This window comes from Pantherophis guttatus, chromosome 4 (genome assembly GCF_059756535.1).
Source record: "Pantherophis guttatus breed Tessera chromosome 4, ASM5975653v1, whole genome shotgun sequence".
In the NCBI taxonomy this organism is placed as follows: domain Eukaryota; kingdom Metazoa; phylum Chordata; class Lepidosauria; order Squamata; family Colubridae; genus Pantherophis; species Pantherophis guttatus.
The window spans coordinates 64,660,015-64,684,568 of record NC_142066.1 but is presented as its reverse complement, the minus strand read 5'-3'; the positions used below and the strand labels follow the sequence as shown (position 1 = coordinate 64,684,568).

The following is a 24,554-nucleotide window of genomic DNA, read 5'->3' as shown; positions in this document are numbered from 1 at the left end:
ACTGTGGGCTAGGAATGCTATTAGGTTTTTTTTAATACTGTGGGTGTAATAATTTAAATACTGTGTATAATATTACTGTTAGAGAATATTTACATATTGATGTTTTATGTTTTAATATACTTAACATAAAGTGTATCCATTAAAGTTAATGTTATATTTATAGTTTTTATAATTACATTTGATTTCTCTAATCTGTGTTTACCTAGAAGAAAATACAGCATATAAATTTAGTTTTATTATGATCATAGACCAGAACAACTTAAAGAGTAATAAGATAATATGTATGCCAAAACAAGTCATGATCTAAATACATAATATATCAAAAAGAAATATAAAATTATATGGATAAAACAGATTCACCCTAACTGAAGCAATGATTTGCATTCCATCATCACTGATATACAGAATTTGGCTACATTACTTGGGATAGCTATATCTTTATCAAGCTAATAAGTTGAGATAATCATCAAATGGGGGGTGGGTAGGTTAAAAAGAAAATACTGTATTTTTTTGGTACTGTAGAACTAAGTTATTGGTCAATAGGAAGCAATTTATTTTAATGTTTTCCTGATTAATAACATATCTAATGGCATCTGGAACCAAAAACAACGGAGCTTTCCCTAAGAGCATTTGCTTTTCAATGTCCTCTTACCCTTTGTCTCAAGGTTTGTTTTGCCTGGTCGTAGTCCAACTTGAGTATTGAGATATTTGAAGGTGGTTACCTGCTCTATATTATGGCCATGAATAGAGAGATTCCATGAATAGAGTTTTGGCTTTTTGCAAATTTGTAATTTATGTCCAGTTTATTTTAATTACAATACTGGATGAGGGATAGCAGGGCTCTTTTAAGGCCTACTGGTGTCCTGTAGAATCAGTGTCATCTGCATTGAGCAGCAGGACAATGCTTCAATCACCTATTTTAGGGAGGGGGTTAATTTGGTTTATTTAACCATTTAACCATGTTGTTTATATAGAAGTTGAAAAGCAAGGGGGCCAAAATGCACCCCTGTTTAATCCCCTTTTGAGTTTTAACTGACTTCGAGAGGGACCCTTGCATATTACACCTCACCTTGAGAGATATGTTAGTATGTAAATCACATAACAGATGAAGAAAACCTATGGTCAATTGAAGCAGCTTCCAGCTTCTCCCATAGCTTAGTCCTGGTAACCATATCAAAGGCTGCCTATAAAACCAGTGTATAATGATATAGATCTATTTGATACATATTTTTCAATCATTTGAAAAATACTGATCTATGGTGCCTCTCCCCGCTCTAAACCCAGCTTGCTCTTCAGCGATCAAGTTCTCCATTCCTTTAATTTCTCTTGGAGGTATTTGGTGTAGAGTTTGTGGATTATATTTAGCAGATTTATTGGTTCTGTAATTGGCAGGGTCATCTCTCTTTCCCTTTTTAAAAATTGGGACAATTGCCAAAGCCCAATCTTCTGGGACATAGCCAGTGTTGATATAAGTGAATAGCGCTGCCAGAACTGGTATCCACCACTCCAAATTGTTCTTTAATAATTCAGCGGAAATGAAGTCAACTCCTGGGGCCTTCCCAGTCCTGAATTGGCCAATGAGAGATTTAATTTCAGACTCTGAAACTGGGGGCCGTTCAGGTAAATCCTTGTATACCTTATATTCTCGCTGGGGTATGTGTGTCTTCATACATTCTCCAAAAGTGAAGTTCCCAGATTGTAAGAGGTATATGAACCTCTAGTGGGGTATGAATTCTGTGAAAGTGACTAGCTATTAGACGCCAGACTAGAAAAGAGTTCTTTTGCTTTGCTGCCTCAATAAGCTGTTCCCAGGAGGACCTTGTATCGTGTCTCTTCTTAAGAGCAATCAATTGCTTAAATTGTTTTTTGAGTATAAGGTGTGTTATTAAACAACATTTTAATGAATGAAGATAGCAGAAGTCTATCAATATCAATGGATGCTTCAAATTATTTTTTTCACAACTGTTCTCTGAAAATGGAGTCAAAGCTTTATTTAAAATTAATAATGCAGTACTATTATGAAATTTATTTGCCGGAATGAAACAATTCTACATGGCCACATGACTCTGCCCATTTCACCCCAGATTTTCCAACATGGTTGACTCACCATGGCCCTTTGTTTACAGTTGGTCTTCCACTGGTGACATACCACCAGCAGAACTTTTCTGCTGCTTCTCCAAGGTTGCCTAATTATGGTTAATGCATTGTGACCCAAATTTTCACAGCCAATTGCCTCCCCAGATGATTAAATGCGCCTCTGGTGTGCTTCTAGCGCACTTTTGTCACACGCCTGATGAGGAGAAGCAGAGGGGGCATTAACAGGACTGGGGTTGGAAATAACTGGTGGTATAGCGGGTGCTGAGGTCTGCAGTGTCACATTTGCCAGTTTTGGGTGGCGAGGGGAAGGGGTGACAGAAAGGCTTTGCAGTAGCATTTGGACAGCATGGGGGGGACAGAGAGGCTTTGTCAGCAGTGTTTGGATAGCGTGGGGGGAGCTTTGACAGCAGCTTTTGGATAGCGTGAGGAGGGGATGTCAGACTTTTTGCTAACAGTGGTATCCCCATATTTCGGGCATTAAATTCACACACAACTGTACACAAAGAGTGGTGGGTCAGTCATGCTGGAAAATCCAGGGTGAAATGGGCAAGGTCCATTGGCAGTGAAGAATTTCCCAGACCAGGGGTGAAATGCTCCCGGTTCGGACCTGATCGCCCAATCCAGTAGCGATGGAGGCGGGTGGTTCAGAGAACCGGTAGCAAAAATCCCTGCCCCACCCCCCATGCCCAGCTGAGCCGTGCAATCATCAGAGGCTTTTTTTAATTTTTAAAAGCATTTTTTCTACAACCTCTTCCGCTGAAAAAATACTTTTAAAAGTAAAAAAAAAAAGCTTCTGATGATCACACGGCTCAGCTGGGATCGTCAGAGGCTTTTAAAAGAAAAAAAGCCTCTGCCGATCAGGCTACTTAGCTGGGATCGTCAGAGGCTTTTAAAAGCATTTTTTAACAACCTCTTCGGCTAAAGAGGTTGTAGAAAAAATGGTTTTAAAAGTAAAAAAAAAAAAATGACCACACCCACCCAGTCACATTACCCCCACCCCCAAGCAACGCCCAGAGAACCAGTAGTAACAAATTTTACATTTCATCACTGTCCCAGACCTTTATTTGTGCCCATCTTGCAATTTGAAGTGACACTGAGCATCTTATAGTAAGATAAAATACACAAATATCCAAACAATTATGAATAGGAAAAGAGATTAAAATTAGAAAAATTAAAACAAACTAAAAACATAAGCTTGAAGGTGAGGGGGAGGTACCTTCTTTGTTAATGCACTAACCACCTCCAGCAAACAGCTTCTCCCTCCTGACCCCATGCCAGCCAGCATTGTCAGGTTTTAAGGCTTTTTCTGAATGATAAAAGAGAGGAGGTGGTAAGAAGTTCCAAAGGGCGAAAGCCATGGCAGAAAAGGTTCTTCTCCTGAATCACACAAGCTGAAATCCTTGGCTGATGGAATCTGCAGTAGGTCCTTTCCACAGCACGAGTTCAGCGGGCTGATCCCATGGTGGAAAGACAGTTCCATAGGAATCTGAGAGCCATGCCATAAAGGGTTTTAAAGATAGTAACCAACACCTTGAATTGCATCCGCAAACACATTGGCAGCCAATGCAGCTCACATAACAGTGGTGTTACATATGTCATCCTAGGAGCATCCAAAACTGCCTGTGCTGTGCTTTTTGACCAGTCATACCTTCCAAATACACTTTCAAGAGTGGCCCCAAGTACAGCACATTGTAATAATCCAAGCAGGAGAGGATCAAGGGGTAAGTGACTGAGGGCAGGATCTCACAATCCAGAAAAGGATATAATTGGTGCAAAACAGATATGCAAAGGCTCTCCTACCTATGATTGCCTCTGTTCTTTCAGCAGGAGTCATGAATTTAGAAGAACCCCTCAGCTGTGCACTGGGACAATCTGGGGTAGTGCCACCCTATCCAAACTAAATATAATAAACGTATGGATCCTAAGGCTCCATATACAGTATCTACAGCACTCTATTTTACCAGGGCTGAAATCTGTTGTCTCCCAATCAGGCCCCTCAGCCATCAGATACTGTGAAAGCTGCCCTTTGGTCACCAGGGGTGAAGATGTAAAGCTGAGTATCATCAGCACATTGATGATATTTCATCCCATAGTGTTGGGTGATCTCACCCAGCAGTTTCATGCCGATGCTAAAAAGGAGTGGAGAGAATACCATGCCCTGCAGAACCCCTATATAGAAGCAGCCTATTAACACAGATTGTAACTGGTAACGGGAAAAAAAACTAACACAAACTAAAAACTAACTAACTGCCCAGACCCAAGTTTGGCAGCTGGTCCAAAAGGATACCATGATTGATGCAATCGAAATTTACAGAGAGGTCAAGGAGAGCAAGAATGGATGGATTACCTCTATTCTACTGTCACCAGAGATCATCAACTAGTGTGACAATGTTGTTTCTGTCATATGATCAGGCCTGAAACCTAACTGAAAGGAAGGAAGGTAATCCATGTCATCCAAGACCCTCTGGAGCTGCAATGCAATCACTTTTTCCAACACTTTCTCTAGAAAGTGAAGGTGGAAAACTGGATGACAACTGTCCAGTACAGTGGACTCAAATAATGGCTTCTTAAGGGAAGGGCAGACCATGGATTCCTTAAAAAATGTCAGGAATTCACCCTTCTGAGTGTTGCTTTAAATCATTGCTTGCACCAGTGATGGAATTCAATTTTTTTTACTACCAGTTCTGTGGGCGTGGCTTGGTAGGCATGGCAGGGGAAGGATACTGCAAAATCTCCATTCCCATTCCACTCTGGGGCCAGCCAGAGGTGGTATTTGCCGGTTCTCTGAACTACTCAAAATTTCCGTTACCGGTTCTCCAGAACCTGTCAGAATCTGCTGAATAGCAACCCTGGTTTGCCTCACCCAGAAGTAACTGTTCTGGGAGTTTTGAGTAATCAGGAGGGACAGAGATCAAATAAGCAAGTAGTTGCACAAACAGCCCCAAAGATCCTATCTACTTCCTCAAACTGCTCCCATCTAATAGGGTAAATTCATTCCCTGGGCATGTCAAATGGAATTCTGTTCAGGGCTTCAGGCATTATTTGATTCCAGGTTGCAGCCAAAACTTCCAAAGGAACATACTGCAGTGTCTGCGGGATCTCCCCCAGCTCTTTTTGGAACTCAAGCAGATTAATCAGTCACTGAGACAGATGACATAAGTCTAGTGCTCCCCACAGTGGGGGGCAGTGTAAGAGAATCTCAAGATCACCAGGACATGGTCTGATCATGACAAAGGGGATATTGACAGGTCCCCCACCAGGTCACCTTGCCATTGATCCAACATGAAGGTTATATCTGGAGTTCGACCATATGGTCATGGATGTCTTGGGATAGATCCATGGCAATCATGATGACTATGAATTCCTGAGATACAGAGTTTGGCAACAGAGAGGGAGAAACGAAACAGTTTAGGTAAGAAACAAGGCTATTATAGAAAAGATGTTTGAGTCTAGGGAAAAGGAAAAAAGAAACTCACTCTAGTTACAATTGTATGTAGGAGTATTATTTTGGTTAGCTTTCAAAATTCCGTAAAGTTATACTACCAGCAATAAATATATTTCCAGAAATCCAAGGGATTCTTGTTTTCTGAGCTTTCCAGCCTCTGAGGGCTTGACAGTCTGCATTAAAAATGGCTAACAGTAAACTTAACTAATAAATGTCGTTTTCTCAAAAGGGAGATTTTACTACCAATGATTTAAAAGATTAAGATTTGGTTACAAGACACCTATGAAGCCATGGCTTATCTTCCAAAATCATGTCCATAAGCACCAAGAATTCAATTGAAAATAAAATAAAATAAAATGGCCAAACTCTCATGAGAATTTGACATTCTGCAAAACTTGATATAAATTTCAGAAAATCTTGTGGATTTAAAAATCTTTTTTACCGATTCAGGAGATTTTGTTGGGTACTTAGACCACTGAAGGTTGTTAAGCTCTGTGACAAGGTATTATATCACTATAGTGATGATTATAGATTAATTTATGTTGACTATTATGATTAATCACGCTTAATAACTCTGAGGTCAACATCATTTAAAATTAAAGAACTGAGATTTCTTTCAGTTAACCACAATATGTTGTCATTATTTACTTACAATAGCATCTATTTGTTCCAGAATTTTCATAAACTGCTCAGCAGTTCCCTTTATCCGCTTATCCAACTGACTAAGAGCTTCAGTTTGATTATTCTTTGCAAGAAAATCCTATATGAAAAATACACTGTTTACATTATGCTTATTCATAACTTCATTGGAATAGGCATTTTTATTATAACAGCTGTAAGAGCTATGTTCCTATAATATCCATACTTCTGTAACTAATTCCATGTATACAAAAGGCCAACTTTCTATGCAGACAAGCACTAACTCATATGAATATAAATGAAATTTACTAATATACATCAGTAAGCTTGGATACACCATTCACTTTCATTTGTTCATCAACATCACATATTCAAACTTCCTTTATATGCAGACGTCTATTCTCTCATATTTTCTTCTCTCCTTATTGCTGTACAAGCTGGCTGTCTTCTATCTGAACTCTGAATCTATCCAGCCCTTCTCCAATATCACATGTACAGATCACACATCCTCTTACATGTCCACATCATTAATTGGATGGGTTACTTTCAGATCTAGGCTCTATCATAATATTAACAACACTCATAGACAAAGTCATATCACTCTTCCCTCACAGAGAGTGCCTTCCAAAATCTCAATTATAATAAATCTATCACAATTCTAGAGTAAAATATGCATGATCTGTGTTACATTTACACACATCTCAGAATCATACCTCCAGAGCCTACATATTATATAGCAATCATTCAAGAAAATTCATATTCATATTCATATAGATACCTTTGACCACGCATTTTGCTAGATTTTGTCAGATTCTAAACTGACAAATATAGACCTGACTTTTACAAATACATATTAACTATTGAAATGTAAAATAACTTACTTTCTGAATCTCTCTAAGATCTTTATTTACTTCATCTATTTTTTTAGCAAGCTGTTCCACTGATTTCTCCAAAACTTTTAATTTCTTTAATTCAGTCTCCTCTTCAGGACTGTTCTGTTAAGACAAGAGAACATTACTATCATGAAGTACCTGGTTTGCTGGGGTGGATGCATTCAAATAAAAGGTAAACATATTATAATCACAGAACAATATATAAAGGAACAACTGAATGTCAGCCATAAATCACAACCAAATTTACAGTAAAACATACAATGAGCAAGAAATTATGTGGCATAAGTACATCCTATTCTATTTGGCCTTAAACTGATGCCTAATGTTATGGTTAGTGTAACTGCTCTGCAGTCTATGGGAAAAATGAGATGCTAAACTAAATTTTCTGGCTTCAAATTGATACAGTTGCAAGAAAAAGTATGTGAATCCCTTGGGATTATGTGGAGTTTTGCATGAATTGGTCATAAAATGTGCTCTGAACTTCATCTAAGTCACAACAGTAGAAAAACACAGTCTGCTTAAAAAACACAGTCTGCTTAAAATAATACTACACAAACATTAGATGTTGCCATGGTTTAATTGAACATAACATGTAAACATTCACAGTGCAGGGAGGAAAAAGTATGTGAGCCCCTAGCCTAATGACTTCTCCAATAGCTAATTGGAGCCAGGAGTGAGCCAACCTTGACTCCAATCAGTGTGATGATATTGGTTGTGCTGCTGACAGCTGTCCTGCCCTTTAAAAACACACACCTGTTTTGGGTTTACTGGTTTCAAGAAGCACTGTCTGATGTGAACCATGCCTCACAGAAAAGAGCTCTCAGAAGACCTACGATCAAGAATTGTTGACTTGCATGAAGCTGGAAAGGGTTACAAAAGTATCTCCAAAAGCCTTGATGTTCATGTGTCCACGGTAAGACAGACTGTCTACAAATGGAGAAAGTTTAGCACTGTTGCTACTCTTCCTAGGCGTGGTCGTCCTGTAAAAATGACTGCAAGAGCACAGTGCAGAATGCTTCATGAGGTAAAGAAGAATCCTAGAGTGTCAGCTAAAGACCTACAGAAATCTCTAGCACATGCTAACATTTTTGTTGACACATCTACAATAAGAAAAACATTAAACAAGAATGGAGTACATGGGAGGACACCACGGAGGAAGCCATTGCTGTCCAAAAAAAATATTGCAGCACGTTTGAAGTTTGCAAAAGAGCACCTGGATGTTCCACAACACTACTGGCAAAATATACTGTGGACAGATGAAACCAAAATTGAGTTGTTTGGGAAGAACACACAACACTATGTGTGGAGAAAAAAAGGCACAGCACACCAACATCAAAACCTCATCCCCACTGTAAAACATGGCGGAGGGAGCATCATGGTTTGGGGCTGCTTTGCTGCCTCAGGACCTGGACGGATTGTTGTCATTGATGGGAAAATGAATTCCAGAGTTTATCAAGACATTTTTCAGGAAAACGTACGGCCATCTGTCCGCCAATTTAAGCTCCGCGGAGGATGGGTGATACAAAAGGAGCCTTGGTAGTACAGTGGTTTAAAGCACCCTGTTATTAACACAGCTGCCTGCAATTACTGCAGGTTCGAATCTTACCAGGCTCAAGGTTGACTCAGCCTTCCATCCTTTCTAAGGTAGGTTAAATGAGGACCCAGTTTGTGGGGGCAATAAGCTGACTTTGTATAAATATACAAAAGTATGAAGGCTATTGCTTAACGCATTGTAAGCCATCCTGAGCCTCCGGAGAAGGGCATATAAATCAAATTAAAAACAAAACAAAACAGGACAATGACCCAAAGCATACAAGTAATTCAACAAAAAAATGGCTTCAACAGCACAGAATATGCCTTCTGGAGTGGCCCAGTCAGAGTCCTGACCTCAACCCGATTGAAATGCTGTCGTATGACCTTAAGAGAGCAATTCACACCAGACATCCCAAGAATATTGCTACACTGAAACAGTTTTGTGAAGAGGAGTGGTCCAAAATTACTCCAGATCGTTGTGCAGGTCTGATCTGCAACTACAGGAAACGTTTGGTTGAGGTTATTGCTGCCAAAGGAGGGTCAACCAGTTATTAAGTCCAAAGGTTCACATACTTTTTCCTCCCTGCACTGTGAATGTTTACATGTTATGTTCAATTAAACCATGGCAACATCTAATGTTTGTGTAGTATTATTTTAAGCAGACTGTGTTTTTCTATTGTTGTGACTTAGATGAAGTTCAGAGCACATTTTATGACCAATTCATGCAAAACTCCACGTAATCCCAAGAGGTTCACATACTTTTTCTTGCAACTGTATATATTTACCTATAGCTAGGTTATAGTTAACAATCTCCAACTATCAAAATCTAAGGTTTTTAGTACAACCTCTGCTTGATTACTGATGCTATAATAAGTTAAATTATATTTATGCCCAAGAAAGATGGGAAAAATTTTTTCATGACGTGTCTTCCGAATCCTACTTCTAAGAAGCAAATATGCGATTATATTGCAGAATCATTTTATTACAAATGTTGAATATTACAGTACTAATATAGTATTTTGCAAACCATTTTTGCATATTTGCTAATCAAAATATTCCCATTTTTTCAGGATTTACTCATATGATTGACAGAAAGAAAGTACACCTTGAGCCTGAAGCTGGAGACTCTGAAATAACAAAATATCCAGACAACCTTAATGGCCAATATTAAAGGGCTTCCTATGACCATAGCCGACAGATGGTAATGCTCACTGGGATAATGCCACTCCCTGTCATTACCCCGAGGTTTGTCTCTCTGCCATGCCATTTTTTTAACTTAATAACAGAAGGAACAGGCATTCCTTTAGTTTGTATGATTCTCCTTGGTTAGGGAGAGTCCTAGAATCACCCAACAAGATCCTCCATTCAGTAGTAGCCTGCAAGAGGCTTCAGGAGCTGTGCTTCGGAGCAACTGGTGAGCTGTTCTGCTGGTGGGGGGGGGGGAGGAGGTTGCTATCACTTCAATGTTGAAAAAGAAACTATTTTGGAATTTATTTTTCAAACAGACAATAAATTGTGCCTTTCATTTCTTAATTTATGGGGTTATTATTTGTATAAGCTAAAAGAGGCTTTTTAAAGTCACAGCCTGTTGCTCCTTTTTGAAGCTCTGTGCCATTTTTGAGACTTTATTGTTATAACAAGGAAGAGGTGACTTCATTTTACTATGTTTAAGTAATCTGTAGTTTTGGACTGCTTTGTTGTGGGTGGCTGAAACTTTTCGATTTTTATGAACTCTCATTGACTAGGAATCAGTAACTGCTTTATAAAAAAAATCTATTCTTTGACCACAAGAGGGAGCTAGGAATGGCTAAAAAAACGAGCATATTTTTACAGAAAATAATTCGCTTCATAGACTGGGTGTTGACAATGTGCGGCCCCAGAGCCTCATGAGGCTCTTTCGTTCCCCTGCTGTGGCTCCCTGTCAGCTGGCTGGCCCCGTCCCTCACCCTTTCCTCCCAGTCACTCCTCCTATAGCCTGAGAAGGTAAGGGCGACAGCAGGAAGAAAGAAAGAAAGAAAGAGAGAGATAGGGGGGGGGGGGAAAGAAAGAGAAAGAAAGAAAGAGAGGAAGGGAGAGGAAAAGAAAAAAGAGAAAAACAGAAGGGGGGGCAGAGAGAGAGAGAGAGACCCATTTCCCACAGAAAACACCTGGATAGACATGGCTGGGGCAGGTCATGTGATTGGGTGGGAGTGACATTGAGTTAGCCACGCCCACCCAGGTTTTGTGGCTCCAAGTGTTGTCTTTTCTGTGGGAAAGGGTCCAAATGGCTCTGAGTCTTTAAGGTTGCAGACCTCTGTCATAGACCAATTATGTTCTAAGGATGTCGTAAAGGAAGATATGAATGTTATAAATGATATAAAAAAGAGCAAGAGATGTAATTATGTATAAAATCACATATCAAAGCACTGAGGCAATTTCACAAAAAACTGACAATGTAAACGACTTAATTGCAACTATGGAATACAAATATGACACCAATCTATATTATGATGATAGATTATCTGAACAGCACAACTGTTCAGCACAACTGAAACGAGTTCCAAGTAAATCCACAACTCTCAAAGAGGACAAGTTTGGGATTTTTTCTTCCTGGATACTAACAAGGTTGACAATTATTTGAGAAAAAGAAACTTGATAGACATACCAGAGAAGAATAAGATTTTATTCTATGAGGATAAGCGAGAGGGAGTGCCTTAAACTTAATGAAGCAATTGGAGTTAGGATGGCTCTTTACAAATCTGATATAGGTAATTGAAAGAAAGTTCTAATATAGTTTTGTGTTTATAAAGTGGATTTGAAAATATACATATACAATGCTTGAGTAATTCTTAAAATTTAAAAAATACTATTGAAAGTGAATTTGAAAGTATGAATGTTAGGAGGATGTAAAAAAGATGTACTAAAATTTATTGATTTTAGAAATATTTTCAAAGAAAGAGTCTTAAAGTGGGTTTAAATAAAGGGCTTTTTTCCTTTCAAATTAAAGAACCTGAAAGAGATATTAAATTTGGTTAATATGATAGTTTATAAAGGTTAATAAGTACAAACAGAAATATATAGTATTTCCCACAGCAAGGGGAAAAAAGTAGAGATGGTTAAATTGATTGCTTTATTTTAAGAAAGAACATTTTTAATCTTGTTTCCATTTGCAAATTGCTTCTGGATTTTGTGACTGTGATAAAAAAAAGGAATTTTTATTTTTATTTTGCTGATTTGATGGGTTTGTGCTGATGAGAAATGGCTAGTATTTATTATTGTGTATTATTGTGAGTGTAATTTATTATCTTTTATTGTGATACAAAGTTGGAAGTCAGAAGCCTTTTTTCTTTTTTCCCCTCTATCCCATAATTGCTCCCTTTCTCTTTTTCCTCCCCTAGTTTCTCATTATTTTCATTTTCTTTATATTTTATATTTTGATAAACTAATAAATTTTGTAACAGAGAACTTTAAAGGCCAATATTAATGAGCTTTAAGACCATAAAGTCTTAGGTTTTTGGACCACAAAGTTGAAAATCTCATAAATCTTAACCCTTCTCTGTATGGAAGATATTTCAAAATCATCATAATTAAATGGAGAGCTACAAGGGATTGCTGTGACATGGCTAGACATAATAAAGAAAAGATGCCCAAGGTTTTAGATTCCAATCCTTTTTTTAAAAAAAATTAATTTGTTTTATTATATAACATGTAAAAATTCATTTCCAATCAAACAGCGTGTTGTCTGCGTACAATTATTTTTAGGAAATCATAATCAAAATGTTTACAATAGTATTCATCACAATAATATTAATTCTATAATAATGATATTTTACTTGTCTACTTTAACAAATCTCATTTATAACATTAGTCCTTTTTATATCCCCATATTTCTAACTTCTGTTTTTATTATCTAACCATTGGTAAAATAAGTCCCATGTCAAAAAATATTCAGTTCCTTCTTTTTCCTTAATTTTAAGCGTTAATCTGTCCATTTCTGCACATTCTAATATTTTTTTTATTACACTCTCATCTCTTGGGATCTTTTCGCTTTTCCATTGCTCTGCAAATATAATTCTGGCTGCAGTTAATATATGTAAAATCAAATATATATTCCTTTTATTATATTTATCTGGCAGGATGCTCAATAAAAATATTTCTGGTTTCAAATCTATATGCTGCTTTATCATTTTTTCCAACCAAGAATGTATTTTCGTCCAATATTTTTTTGCTTTTGGGCATGTCCACCACATATGGTAATATGAACCAGGTGTCTGGTTGCACTTCCAACATTTAGACCTGTCTTTAAACATTTTTGCCAATCTTGTTGGTGAAAAATGCCATCTGTAAAACATTTTATACAGATTTTCTTTATACGCAGTTGACGTAGTTAATTTAACATTTCTATCACACAATTTCTGCCATTTATACAGTTCTATTGCATATCCAAAGTTTTTAGCCCAAGCTATCATTGTCTCCTTTATTTGCTTGCTTTCCAATTTGATGCTTAATAAATAGGCATGTATTTTCTTTATTAATTTTTCATTCTTTCCACTTAATATCTGGTCCAATTCTGTTAATTCTTTATTAAAACCATACATTTTAGCATCTTTCTCATATCGAGATTGAATCTGCACTTGTGGCCACCATGTTATATCCATCCTTTGACTACTTGGTTCTTGCTTAGTTTTTAAGTCCCCCTTTTCATTCAAAATATCTTTATATCTTATAATTTTTTCCATATTGAGAACATTAGGATGTATCAATGCTTCCATTGTGGAAAGCCAGACTGGTATTTTCAGATAATGTTGTTCTTTAATTTTTACCCATACTGATAACAGTGCATTTCTAATATAGTGACTTTGAAAATAGCTACCATATTTTTCGGAGTATAAGATGCACCTTTCCCCCCCCTAAAATTTAGAAGAATGAAGAAAATTTAGGGTGAAAATTTAGGTGCGTCTTATACACTGAATGTAGTCCCGCCCACTCACTGGCCCCCACCCTTTGGCCTCTGCCTCCCAGCACGCAAACTTGCCTCCTTGCAAGCAAACAGCAAGAAAAAACAGCTCCTTTCAGCTTCAGCACAGCCTAATTAGCACAAGTTGATTAGATCGGCCTTGGCTCTCAGCTGATTTGCTCTCAGCTGTTTTGCGCAGGCTTTGCTGCTTGCTGCAAAGAGGTAAATTGCTGGAGCAGATTTTTTTTTCTTGTGCTAATCAAGCTATGCTGAAAATGAAAATGAAAGTAAAGCAGGCTGTTTGCTGTTTGCTGAAATGAGGCAAAATTGCTCAGAGGCAGAGGGAGATTTCTTTTTCTAGTTTTCCTCACCAAAAAAGGTAGATGCGTCTTATACTCTGGTGCGTCTTATACTCCTAAAAATACGGTATGTATCTTATTCTTCCTATATCACAAGAAAGCATGCCAACCTAATTGAAGGTTGTGTCCCTTTAAAGTCAAGATTCTTTTATGCCTCAGATTAATCCATACTTTCACCATGAAAGTACCGAGGCCTGGTAATACAATTCCCAACCTGGCAACCCAAAGCCCCCTCTTTTTTTAGAATCTTGCAATAGTTTCAGGCTTATTCTTACTTTTTTCCCTAGCCAAATGTATCTTAAATATTTTTCCCCAGCTTTATTGGAATTGTTTGAAATAAATATAAAAATAAATATGTCTTGGTAAAATATTCATTTTTATAGAACCTATTCTTCCCGTCAACGATAATTACAAGTTTTTCCATTTCTCCAAAAATGATTTGATTTGTTGCATCAGTTTCATGTACCGTATTTTTCGGAGTATAAGATGCTCCGGACTATAAGACGCACCTACCTTTTTTGGTGAGGAAAACAAGAAAAAGAAATCTGCCTCTGCCTCTCAGCAATTTTGCCTCATTGCAGCAAACAGCAAATAGCCTGCTTTACTTTCATTTTTGTTTTCAGCATAGCTTCATTAGCACAAGAAAACAAAATCTGCTCCCAGCAATTTACCTCCTTGCAGCAAGCAGCAGAGGTCCACAAAACAGCTGAGAGCAAATCAGCTGAGAGCCAAGGCCGATCCAATCAACTTGTGCTAATTAGGCTGTGCTGAAGCTGAAACGAGCTGTTCTTCTTGCTGCTTGTTGCAAGGAGGTAAACTGCTGGGAGGCAGAAGCCAAAGCGTGGGGGCCAGTGGGTGGGCGGGGCTACATTCAGTGTATAAGACACACCTAAATTTTCACCCCCTTTTGGGGGGGGGGAAGGTGCATCTTATACTCAGAAAAATACGGTAGTATTTTTGTCTTTTTTTAAAATTATTTTCAGTCTTGCAACTTCACCATATTCTTCTATTTTCTTTAATTAACTTCGGTCCAGTTTCTAGTGAATCTTCTAATATAAAAACCAAATCGTCTGCAACCACCCTTAACTTATATTTCCCCTTTTTATTTCCATACCTTTTATTTCTTCATCTTGTCTCATATTTCTATTTAACACTTCCAAAATCAATATAAATAGGGGGACAGTGGACATCCCTGCCTTGTGCCTTTTTTATCAAAATTTTCTGTCATGTCACCTTAGCTTATTGTTTGTGGTATATTGCTTTGATCATATTAATAAATCTCTCCCCAAAATCCATGAATTTAAATTGTAATAACATAAACTGCCAATTAACGTTATCAAATGATTTCTGTGCGTCTAGAAAGATCAACACCATTTGGTTTCCAGGATGTATTTCATAATACTCCAATGTGTTCAAAATCATTCTCATATTGTTTTTAAACTGCCTCTTTGGCAAAAATCCATTCTGATCTATATGTATAAATACATTCAAAAACCTTTTTAATCTCTCTGCTATTATTGAAACATATATTTTATAGTCCGCATTCAATAAGTATATTGGTCTATAATTCTTTATCTGTATTAAATCTGAATCGTCTTTCGGTATGAGAGTAATATTTCTTCCATCAAGTTGCTGTGACATGGCTAGACATAATAAAGAAGACATAGCCCAAGGTTTTAGACTCCATTCCTATAACTTATAACACAGCAGGAAAAAAAACATTCTGTTTTGAAGCTGTAAAGATTCTTTGGAAAAATTCTGGTAAAAGTTTAAAAAATAATAAACCAATGGAGAGAAGTTTTTTTTTTTTAAAGAACTAGTAAGATTTAGACAATTTTACTAAGCAAACTGGACGCAATTACTGGTTATCCTAAACCATTTGTTTAGTGACTATTTGAAGTCACAACCGCACTGAAAAGTGACTTATAATGGTCCTCAAACTAACAACTATTGAAGTATTACCAGAGGCACATGATCAAAATATGGGCACGAGGAAACAGAAGAAGAAAATTATTAGACTAGCAAAATACTGTGGACATAGTATATTTAGACTTCAGGAAGGCATTTGACAAAGTAGACCACAACCTACTTCTTGGTAAGCTAGAAAAATGTGGGATAGACTTTTCGTCACTATATGGATTTGTAACTGGCTGACAAACTGTACTCAACAAATAGTTTGGAATAGTACTATGACTACATGGCAGAAAGTAAGCAGTGGAGTACCACAAAGTTCTATCTTAGACCCAGTACTCTTCAACATCTTCATAAATGACTTAGATGAGGGAGTATTAGGGGAACTCATAAAATTTGCAGATGTCACTAAGCTGGAAGGAATACCCACACCCCAGAAGACAACAGCAGGATCCAAAAAGATCTTCACAGACTGGAACAATGGGCCTTATCCAACAAAATGAAATTTAATGTGGAGAAAAGCAAGGTTTTACACCTAGGCAGGAAAAATCAAAAGTACAAGTACAGCTTAGGCAAAACGTGGTTCATACTTATGAAACCATCTGCTAAGAATTAAGCAACGTTGCTTTAAGGAGCAGCTTTCTGTAACGTCAACTCTCCCCCCCCCCCGTCTTTACAAAGAGATTCTAACACAGGAAGAAGCAAATTCCCTAGAGCTATGGATCACCAAAAGCAAATGCAGGAGACAACCACAATGAGGTAAAAGAGCGGAAATTTTAAATAGACTAAGGAATGGGGACGGGGGGAACCCCTCTCCCTTCAATCTTTCTGACTAATTTACATTCACTTGCTAATAAGATGAATGAAATACTTCTTTTAAACAGATGCAATTCTGATTTTTACAACTCACCAGCTCTCTGCTTCATTGAAACCTGGCTAAATGAGGCAATTGATGACAACAGCATGCATATACCAGGGTTTCAGATACTAACAGCAGACAGAATTGCAGAATCATCAGGTTAAAAAGAAGGGAGGAGGCTTATGTTTATATATCAATAGCTGGTCTCAGGATATAACTATAATATATAAATTCTGTGATGAAAACTTAGAATCTTTACTTATCAACTGTAAATCTTTTTATTATCCATGAGAGTTTTCCTCATTTCTCCTAATTGTTGTGTATGTTCCTCCACAAACTTGTGTAAACAAGGCATTACAAACTCTAGTTGACCAGATTATGGAGGCTGAAGCCAAATATCCAGATTTACTGGCCATTATTTTGGCAGACTTAAACAAAGCAAACTTAAGAAAAGAGCTTCTAAAATATTTTCAGCATGTCTATTGTCCCACTAGAGGCAAGAATACTTTAGACCATTGCTATACAACATTAAAAGATGTTTATCGGTCTTTACCACAAGCAGCGGTGGGACACTCTGATCATTGCATGATTCACTTTGTACTTGCTTACAGACGAAGACTTAAAACCACGAAACCAACAATGAAATCAGTGAGGACTTGGACTGAGGAGGAAAAGCTAAAGCAACAGGCTTGCCTTGACTACACTGACTGGTGTTGTGACTCCGACCCCCGAGGCCAACTTATCAGAGGGAGAAGGCTCCGAACATGAAGGAGAGGAGTTGGCCAGGCCTCCCTCTCCAGGACCCTCCTCTCTGGCAATGCCTCAGGTGTCTCCCGAAGGAGAAGAGATTGGCCAGGAGCCAGGTATCTCCTTGCAGTCGGACAGTGACGGAGATAAGTCTTGGCTGGATCCACACCAGCGTCGGAGAGACAAGCACATGCCGCAGAAAAGGAGGCGTGCCAGAGATTAAGCTGAGTCACTGGACCACACCCCACAGGGGATAAAAGGGGGTAAGGTGGCCATTCAGACTCTGTGACGGACAAAACTAAACTACTAGCGAGTCACATAGTATCTTTGGAAACAACGTTATCTGCCTTGGATTTAATACGGACTGGATTTGACAATTCTTGAACTGTGTGTATCTTGTTTGGATTTATCTGATGGAGGAACAACCCCTCCCTCTATGAGTAAAGTTCTTGGCAAGCAGCTACTGGGTTTCTGCCAATCCTCTTATCGAAAGAATTTGTTGTCTGCAAGTTTTATTTAACCCCTGGCTATCTGTTTGTGTGCGTGTGTGAGACGGGGACAGAACAATTGGAATGTTTTCGAAGATACCTCTGCAGACATGGATGAACTCACAAATACTGTAACATCATACGTCAGCTTCTGTGAAGACCTATGTGTACTGACCAGGAACTTGAGAATATACAGTAACAATAAACCTTGGTTCACAGCTAAACTTAAGCAGCTATGTCGTACCAAAGAGAAGCCTACAGGAAGGTGATAGAATGCTGTACAATCAGGCCAGAAACATATTAACAAGGGAGATCAGAGCATGAAAAGCTACTCTGAAAAGCTAAGAAATCAGTTCTCAACAAATGAACCAGCAAACATGTGGAAAATTCTTAAAAATATCACAGATTACGGCAAACGTCCTTCCCAGGCTGAAGGAAATCAACAACTAACAGATGATCTGAACGTGTTTTATTGCAGGTTTGAAAGGAAACTACAGCCATCTATCTCCACAACCCCATCCCAGACACACCAACAACAGCCAAACCTCCTACAACTGACCCCATCCCATTAGGTTCACAACCCCTGGTGATCACAGAAAAGGAAGTGGGGGATTTTGGGGGCGACGAGGCGCTCCCACGTGACACCTCTCCTGCGCGAGCTGCACTGGCTCCCGGTGGTCTTCCGGGTGCGCTTCAAGGTGTTGGTGACCACCTTTAAAGCGCTCCATGGCTTAGGGCCGGGGTACTTACGAGACCGCCTTCTGCCACCAATAGCTTCCCACCGGCCAGTACGCTCCCACAGAGTGGGCCTCCTCAGGGTGCCGTCCGCCAGACAATGTCGGCTGGCGACCCCCAGGGGGAGAGCCTTCTCTGTGGCGGCGCCCACCCTCTGGAACAACCTCCCCCCAGAGCTACGTACAATAACAGACCTCCGGATTTTTCGTCGGGCCCTAAAAACCCATTTATTTCAACTAGCTGGGCTGGCTTGAGTCAAATTTTAAACGGATTTTAAATTGGAATGTTTTAATTACGGCCAAAATTATTTAATTATTTTAAACAGATTTTAGATTTTGTATGTTTTGTATGTATGTCTTGTTTTTACTTTGGCTGTTCACCGCCCTGAGTCCTACATTGGAGAAGGGCGGTATAGAAATTTAAACAAATAAATAAATAAATAAGTGCAAGATCTATTTCACAGACAAAAGCCAAGAAAAGCACCAGGCCCATACAAGATCCTCCTTCCTGCTTAAAAGTCTGTGCTGACCTATTGGCCCCCATCTTCACCCGAATCTTCAATAAATCATTAGAGATGTGCTATCTTCTTTCTTGCTTCAAATGCTCTACTATCATCCCAGTGCCAAAGAAGCCATCCATCGAGGAACTGAATGATTACAGACCAGTTGCCAGTTAGTTGCTCTAACATCTGTAGTTATGAAAACCTTTGAAAGCCTAGTGATGTCTCACCTGAAAACCATCACGGATCCATTAGACCAGTGGTTCTCAACCTTCCTAATGCCGCGACCCTTTAATACAGTTCCTCATGTTGTGGTGACCCCCAACCAGGGGTGGGTTCTAAATTTTTTTACTACCGGTTCTGTGGGCATGCTTATTTTGTGGGTGTGGCTTGGAGGTCATGTGACTGGGTGGGCATGGCTAGCTGGTCATGTGACCGGGTGGCCATGGCTATGTGTATAGGGACTACTCAGAGGGCTGAAAAAAGTCATTTCTGACAGGTCCTCACACTTTTGACTGGTCCTCACACTTATGACCATCCTCACATTTATGCCCGTGCAGCATTCTTAACAACCATGTCACTCATTTCACAACTGCTTCTTTTCACCATGGTGATAAGATAGGGCAAAAAACGTAAAATGTGAGGATAGTCGTAAATTCGAGATCTGGTCAAAAGTGCGAGGACCAGTCAAAAATAACTTTTTCAGCCCTCTGAGTAGTCCATATGCACAAAAGGACTACCCAGAGGACTGAAAAAAGTGATTTCTGACAGGTCCTCGCACTTTTGACCAGTCTTCGCACTTATGACTGGTCATCATTTACGCCCATTGTAGCATTCTTAACAAACCGTGTCACTCATTTCACAACTGCTTCTCTTCACCATGGTGACAAGATAGGGCAAAAACGTAAAATGTGAGGACAGTCGTAAGTTCGAGGACTGGTCAAAAGTGCGAGGACTAGTCAGAAATAACTTTTTCAGCCCTCTGAGTAGTCCATATGCATAAAAGGATACAGCAATAGAGAAGGATGAAGGAAGGGAAGGGAAATTAGAGTAGGAGTGAGGGTAAGAGAGGGAGGAAGAGAGGAGGAGAAGGAGAAAGGAAGAGGAAGTAGGGAGGAGAAGAAGAGGGGGAGGAAGAGAAAGTAAGAAGGAAAGAAAAGAGAGAGGTGGTAGGTTTGAGGAGAAAGATTGCTGTACAATAAAAAAGATGAAAGGGAAGAAAGCCAACCCCAAACAAATATAAAAATATTAAGATAAAGAATGAATTGTTAAACTTTAAAGAATAAGAGAACAAATATGAATAAATAACAATAATTAGAAACACACATACAAACATACAATGTATTTTCTTTGAACAGAGTATTTGGCTGGTTCACAAATTTAAACAGTGTTTAGTCATTTCAATTAAATTTACAATTTCTATATTTCCTTTTTGCCATATTTATTCCTCATCTATTTTTGTAAAAAACCAATATTACCCTTCATCCTCATCTCTAATCTTAATCAAATTCAATTTTTCCCTTCTATTCTATATTATACCCCTTCCCATTGTCATCTATTTTTATATCCATCCTCACATTGGTTAATTATGTAATATTACAATTGTTTAATATAAATTCAACATTTTAATATAAATCAATTAGTTATATAACTACATTTTTTGTATATTAATCAATATGAACATGAATATTCCAATTATTTCCATGCAATCCAATTTCTTACAAATCAATTAATTATATTTACCAATAATAATAAACTAAATAATTTCCCCCATATATTCCTCCAAACCACAACTTAACCATTTCTGCTTTCAACACAATATACAATTAATAGTATCTCAATTATTACAATTCCCTAGTTAAATAGAGCTTTTTTTCTTTTGTGTTTTAAAATCTTGAACTCTCCTCTTTTTCCCTAAATTTCCCATTGTTTGCACCTACCTTTTTTGGTGAGGAAAAAGAAAAGAAATCTGCCTGCCTCATTTTCCAACGTTGCAGCAACAGCAAAGCCAACAGCATGTTTTACTTTCAGTTTCGTTTTTCAGCATAGCTAGGGGAAAAAAATGTGCTCCAGCAAGCAGCAGAGCCCTGAGCAAAACAGCTGAGAACAAATCAGCTGAGAGTCGGGAGCCAATCTAATCAAGGGCTAATTAGCCTATGCTGAAGCTCCGCGGGCCAATAAAATTACAAAAAAACACCGAATAATTTGTTAAATTGCTGGCTCGCCCGCCCCTCGCCCACCACTATTTATTGGCAATAAATAGTGGTGCGGAGGGGCGGGGCAAGCCAGCAGTTTAACAAACGCAGAATCCCACCACTGGCTATAGGGCGGCCCTTTGAAGCCCCGCGGCAAGAATTTAAACAGTTTTTTTTTCCTCTAGCCATCAGCTGGGGCTCAGGAGGCAGCAATAGATTGGGAGTGGGCGGGGTAAGTGAACGGCCGGCGATCCAACAGAGCAGAGAGTGAGGATGAGTGAAGGCGTGGGGGGGGCAGAGAGGGCTTTGGCGACCCCTGTGAAATGGCCGTTCGACCCCCAAAGGGGTCGCAACCCCCAGGTTGAGAACCGCTGCATTAGACCTTCTGCAATTTGCATACCGAGCAAATAGATGAACAGATGATGCTGTTAATATGGAGCTGCACTACATCCTCCAACATCCAGCATTGGTCGTGTTGGTGGATGATCTCTGGAGGGCTCGGATCAGGGGTTGCTCCTCTATCCTAGTCCTATTAGATCTCTCAGTGGCTTTTGATACCATCGACCATGGTATCATGCTGCAGTGGTTGAGAGGGTTAGGAATAGAGGGCACCGTTCTGCGGTGGTTCTCCTCCTTGCTCTCCAACCGCTCGCAGTTCGTGTTGGCAGGGGGCAGAGGTCGACCTCGAGGCACCTCGCATGGGGAGTGCCACAAGGGTCGGTCCTCTCGCCCCTTCTGTTCAACATTTATGTGAAACCGCTGGGTGAGATCATCCGTGGTTTTGGGGTGAAGTGTCATCTGTACACTGATGATACTCAGCTGTACATCTCCACCCCAGACCACCCCAACGATGCCCTTGATGTGATGTCCCGCTGCCTGGAGGCCATGCGGGTCTGGATGGGGATGAACAGGCTCAGACTCAACCCGTCCAAGACCGAGTGGCTGTGGCTGCTGGCGTCCCGATATAGTCAGCAGTCGCCATTGCTGACTATTGGGGGTGAATCTTTGCCCCCCACAGAGAGGGCTCACAATCTGGGTGTCCTCCTGGATGCACGGCTGTCTTTAGAAGAGCATATGACGGCCGTGGCCAGGGGGGCCTTTTATCAGGTTTGCCTGATTCGCCAGTTGCAGCCCTTTCTGGACCGGGACGCCTTGCGCACGGTCACTCACGCCCTTGTCACCTCCCGGCTGGACTATTGTAATGCTCTCTACATGGGGCTCCCCTTGAAGAGCACTCAGAGGCTACAACTGGTCCAGAATGCGGCTGCGCGGGTGGTTATGGGCGCAACTCGTTGTGCCCGCGTGACACCCCTCCTGTGCGAGCTGCACTGGCTCCTAGTGGTCTTCCAGGTGCGATTCAAGGTGTTGGTCATCATCTTTAAAGCGCTCCATGGCACAGGACCCAGGTACCCTCGAGACTGACTTCTGCCACCAATAGCCTCCCACCGGCCAGTTCGCTCCCATAGAGAGGGTCTCTTCAGGGTGCCATCAGCCAGGTTATGTCGGCTGGCGACACCCAGGGGGAGGGCCTTCTCTGTGGGAGCCCCAGCCCTGTGGAATGAACTGCCCCCGGAAATACGTAAGATCTCTGACCTCCGGGTGTTTCGCTGCGCACTGAAGACCCTGTTGTTCCGCCAGGCCGGGATATCAACATAATAATTTTAAATTGGGGTATTTTAAATTTTCGGGGTTTTAAACCGGGCCAAATCTATTTAATTATTTTAATTTTTAATCATTATTTTGTCTTGTGTTTTTAAACTGGCTGTACACCGCCCTGAGTCCTTCAGGAGAAGGGCGGTATAGAAATAAAATAATAATAATAATTATTATTATTATTATTATTATTATTATTATTATTATTATTATTATTATTATTATTATTATCTTGACTCTCCAAAGACCTATGCAAGGGTCCTCTTTGTAGACTTTAATTCAGCGTTCAATACCATCATTCTGGACATTCTTCTAACTAAACTAAATCAGCTAGCAGTACCTGAACACACTTGTAAGTGGATCATAAGCTTCCTAACAGACAGGAAGCAGCAGGTGAAGCTAAGCAGAATCACATCAGATACCTGTGCACAGGGGCCCCGCAAGGATGTGTGCTCTTTCCACTTCTCTTCTCTGTATATCAACTAGCTGGATACCCGTGCTTCGCTATGAAACTATGTGATCGGGCTTGATAAATCAACACTTACAGCTTGAAAATTAATGAGTAGTTATGATCGGCCTCTCCTCTCCCCTTCTCTCCCTCAGCCTTGCCCCACATAAATGTCTCCTATCCTATCCTATCCCCTTCTCTCCCTCAGGTTTGCCCCACAGAAGGCTCCCCTATCCTATCCCCTGGTTGCTGCTATGAAAATAAAACTGAAACTCCTTTCCTCTGCTTGTGTTTTGCATTTGGAACAGATTTCTTTTCAGGTGAGGGGGGGGAGTAGAACTCCTTAGCATCAGAGCATGTTAATCATAATATAGGAAATACTAATGCTCTGATGGTCATTTTGAAAAATCCTTTTTTAGTGAGCACCTAGAAGCCAAGAGGAACATACATGGCAAATTTCAAGTTTGTAGGCTTTACGGTTCTGGAGATTTTGTGATTACAGCATGAGTGGTTTTCGCTTATATATATATATATAGATGACTGCATCTCAAGCGATCCATCTGTTAAACTACTCAAGTTTGCAGATGATACAACAGTGATTGGTCTCATTCAAGATAACGATGAATCAGCATACAGATGGGAGGTTGAACAACTAGCCTCATGGTGTGACCGGAACAATCTGGAACTGAACCGTAGAAATGGTGGTAAACTTTAGGAGAAATCCTCCCATACTACCACCTCTTACAATATTAAACAACACAGTATCAACAGTATAGACCTTCAAATTTCTAGGTTCTGTCTCAAAACCTAAAATCGACACCTAACATCAAAAATGTCATCAAAAAAGGCACAACAAAGAATGTTCTTTCTGCGCCAACTCAGGAAGCTCAAACTGCCTAAGGATACAGAGCTGATGCAGTTCTACAGAGGAACTATTGAGTCCATCATCTGCACCTCTATAACTGTCTGGTTTGGTTCTGCAACCCAACAAGACAGACACAGACTTCAGAGGATAATTAGAACTGCAGAAAAAACTATTACTACAAACCTGCATTCCATTGAGGACCTGTATACTGCATGAGTCAAAAAGAGGACTGTGAAAATATTTACAGACCCC

General features: G+C 39.6%; 1 protein-coding gene across 1 annotated transcript in view; it reads right to left on the bottom strand.

Moving 5' to 3' along the window:
- The window catches only part of BAG1 (BAG cochaperone 1), a 53,255-nt gene that overhangs the window by 10,760 nt on the left and 17,941 nt on the right, over positions 1 to 24,554 (bottom strand). The window contains exons 4-5 of the mRNA XM_034416342.2: positions 7,063 to 7,176; positions 6,195 to 6,302 (exon numbers count right to left, since the gene is read on the bottom strand). Of these exons, the coding sequence (XP_034272233.1) occupies positions 6,195 to 6,302; positions 7,063 to 7,176 (222 nt within the window). The remainder of the gene's footprint in view (positions 1 to 6,194; positions 6,303 to 7,062; positions 7,177 to 24,554) is intronic.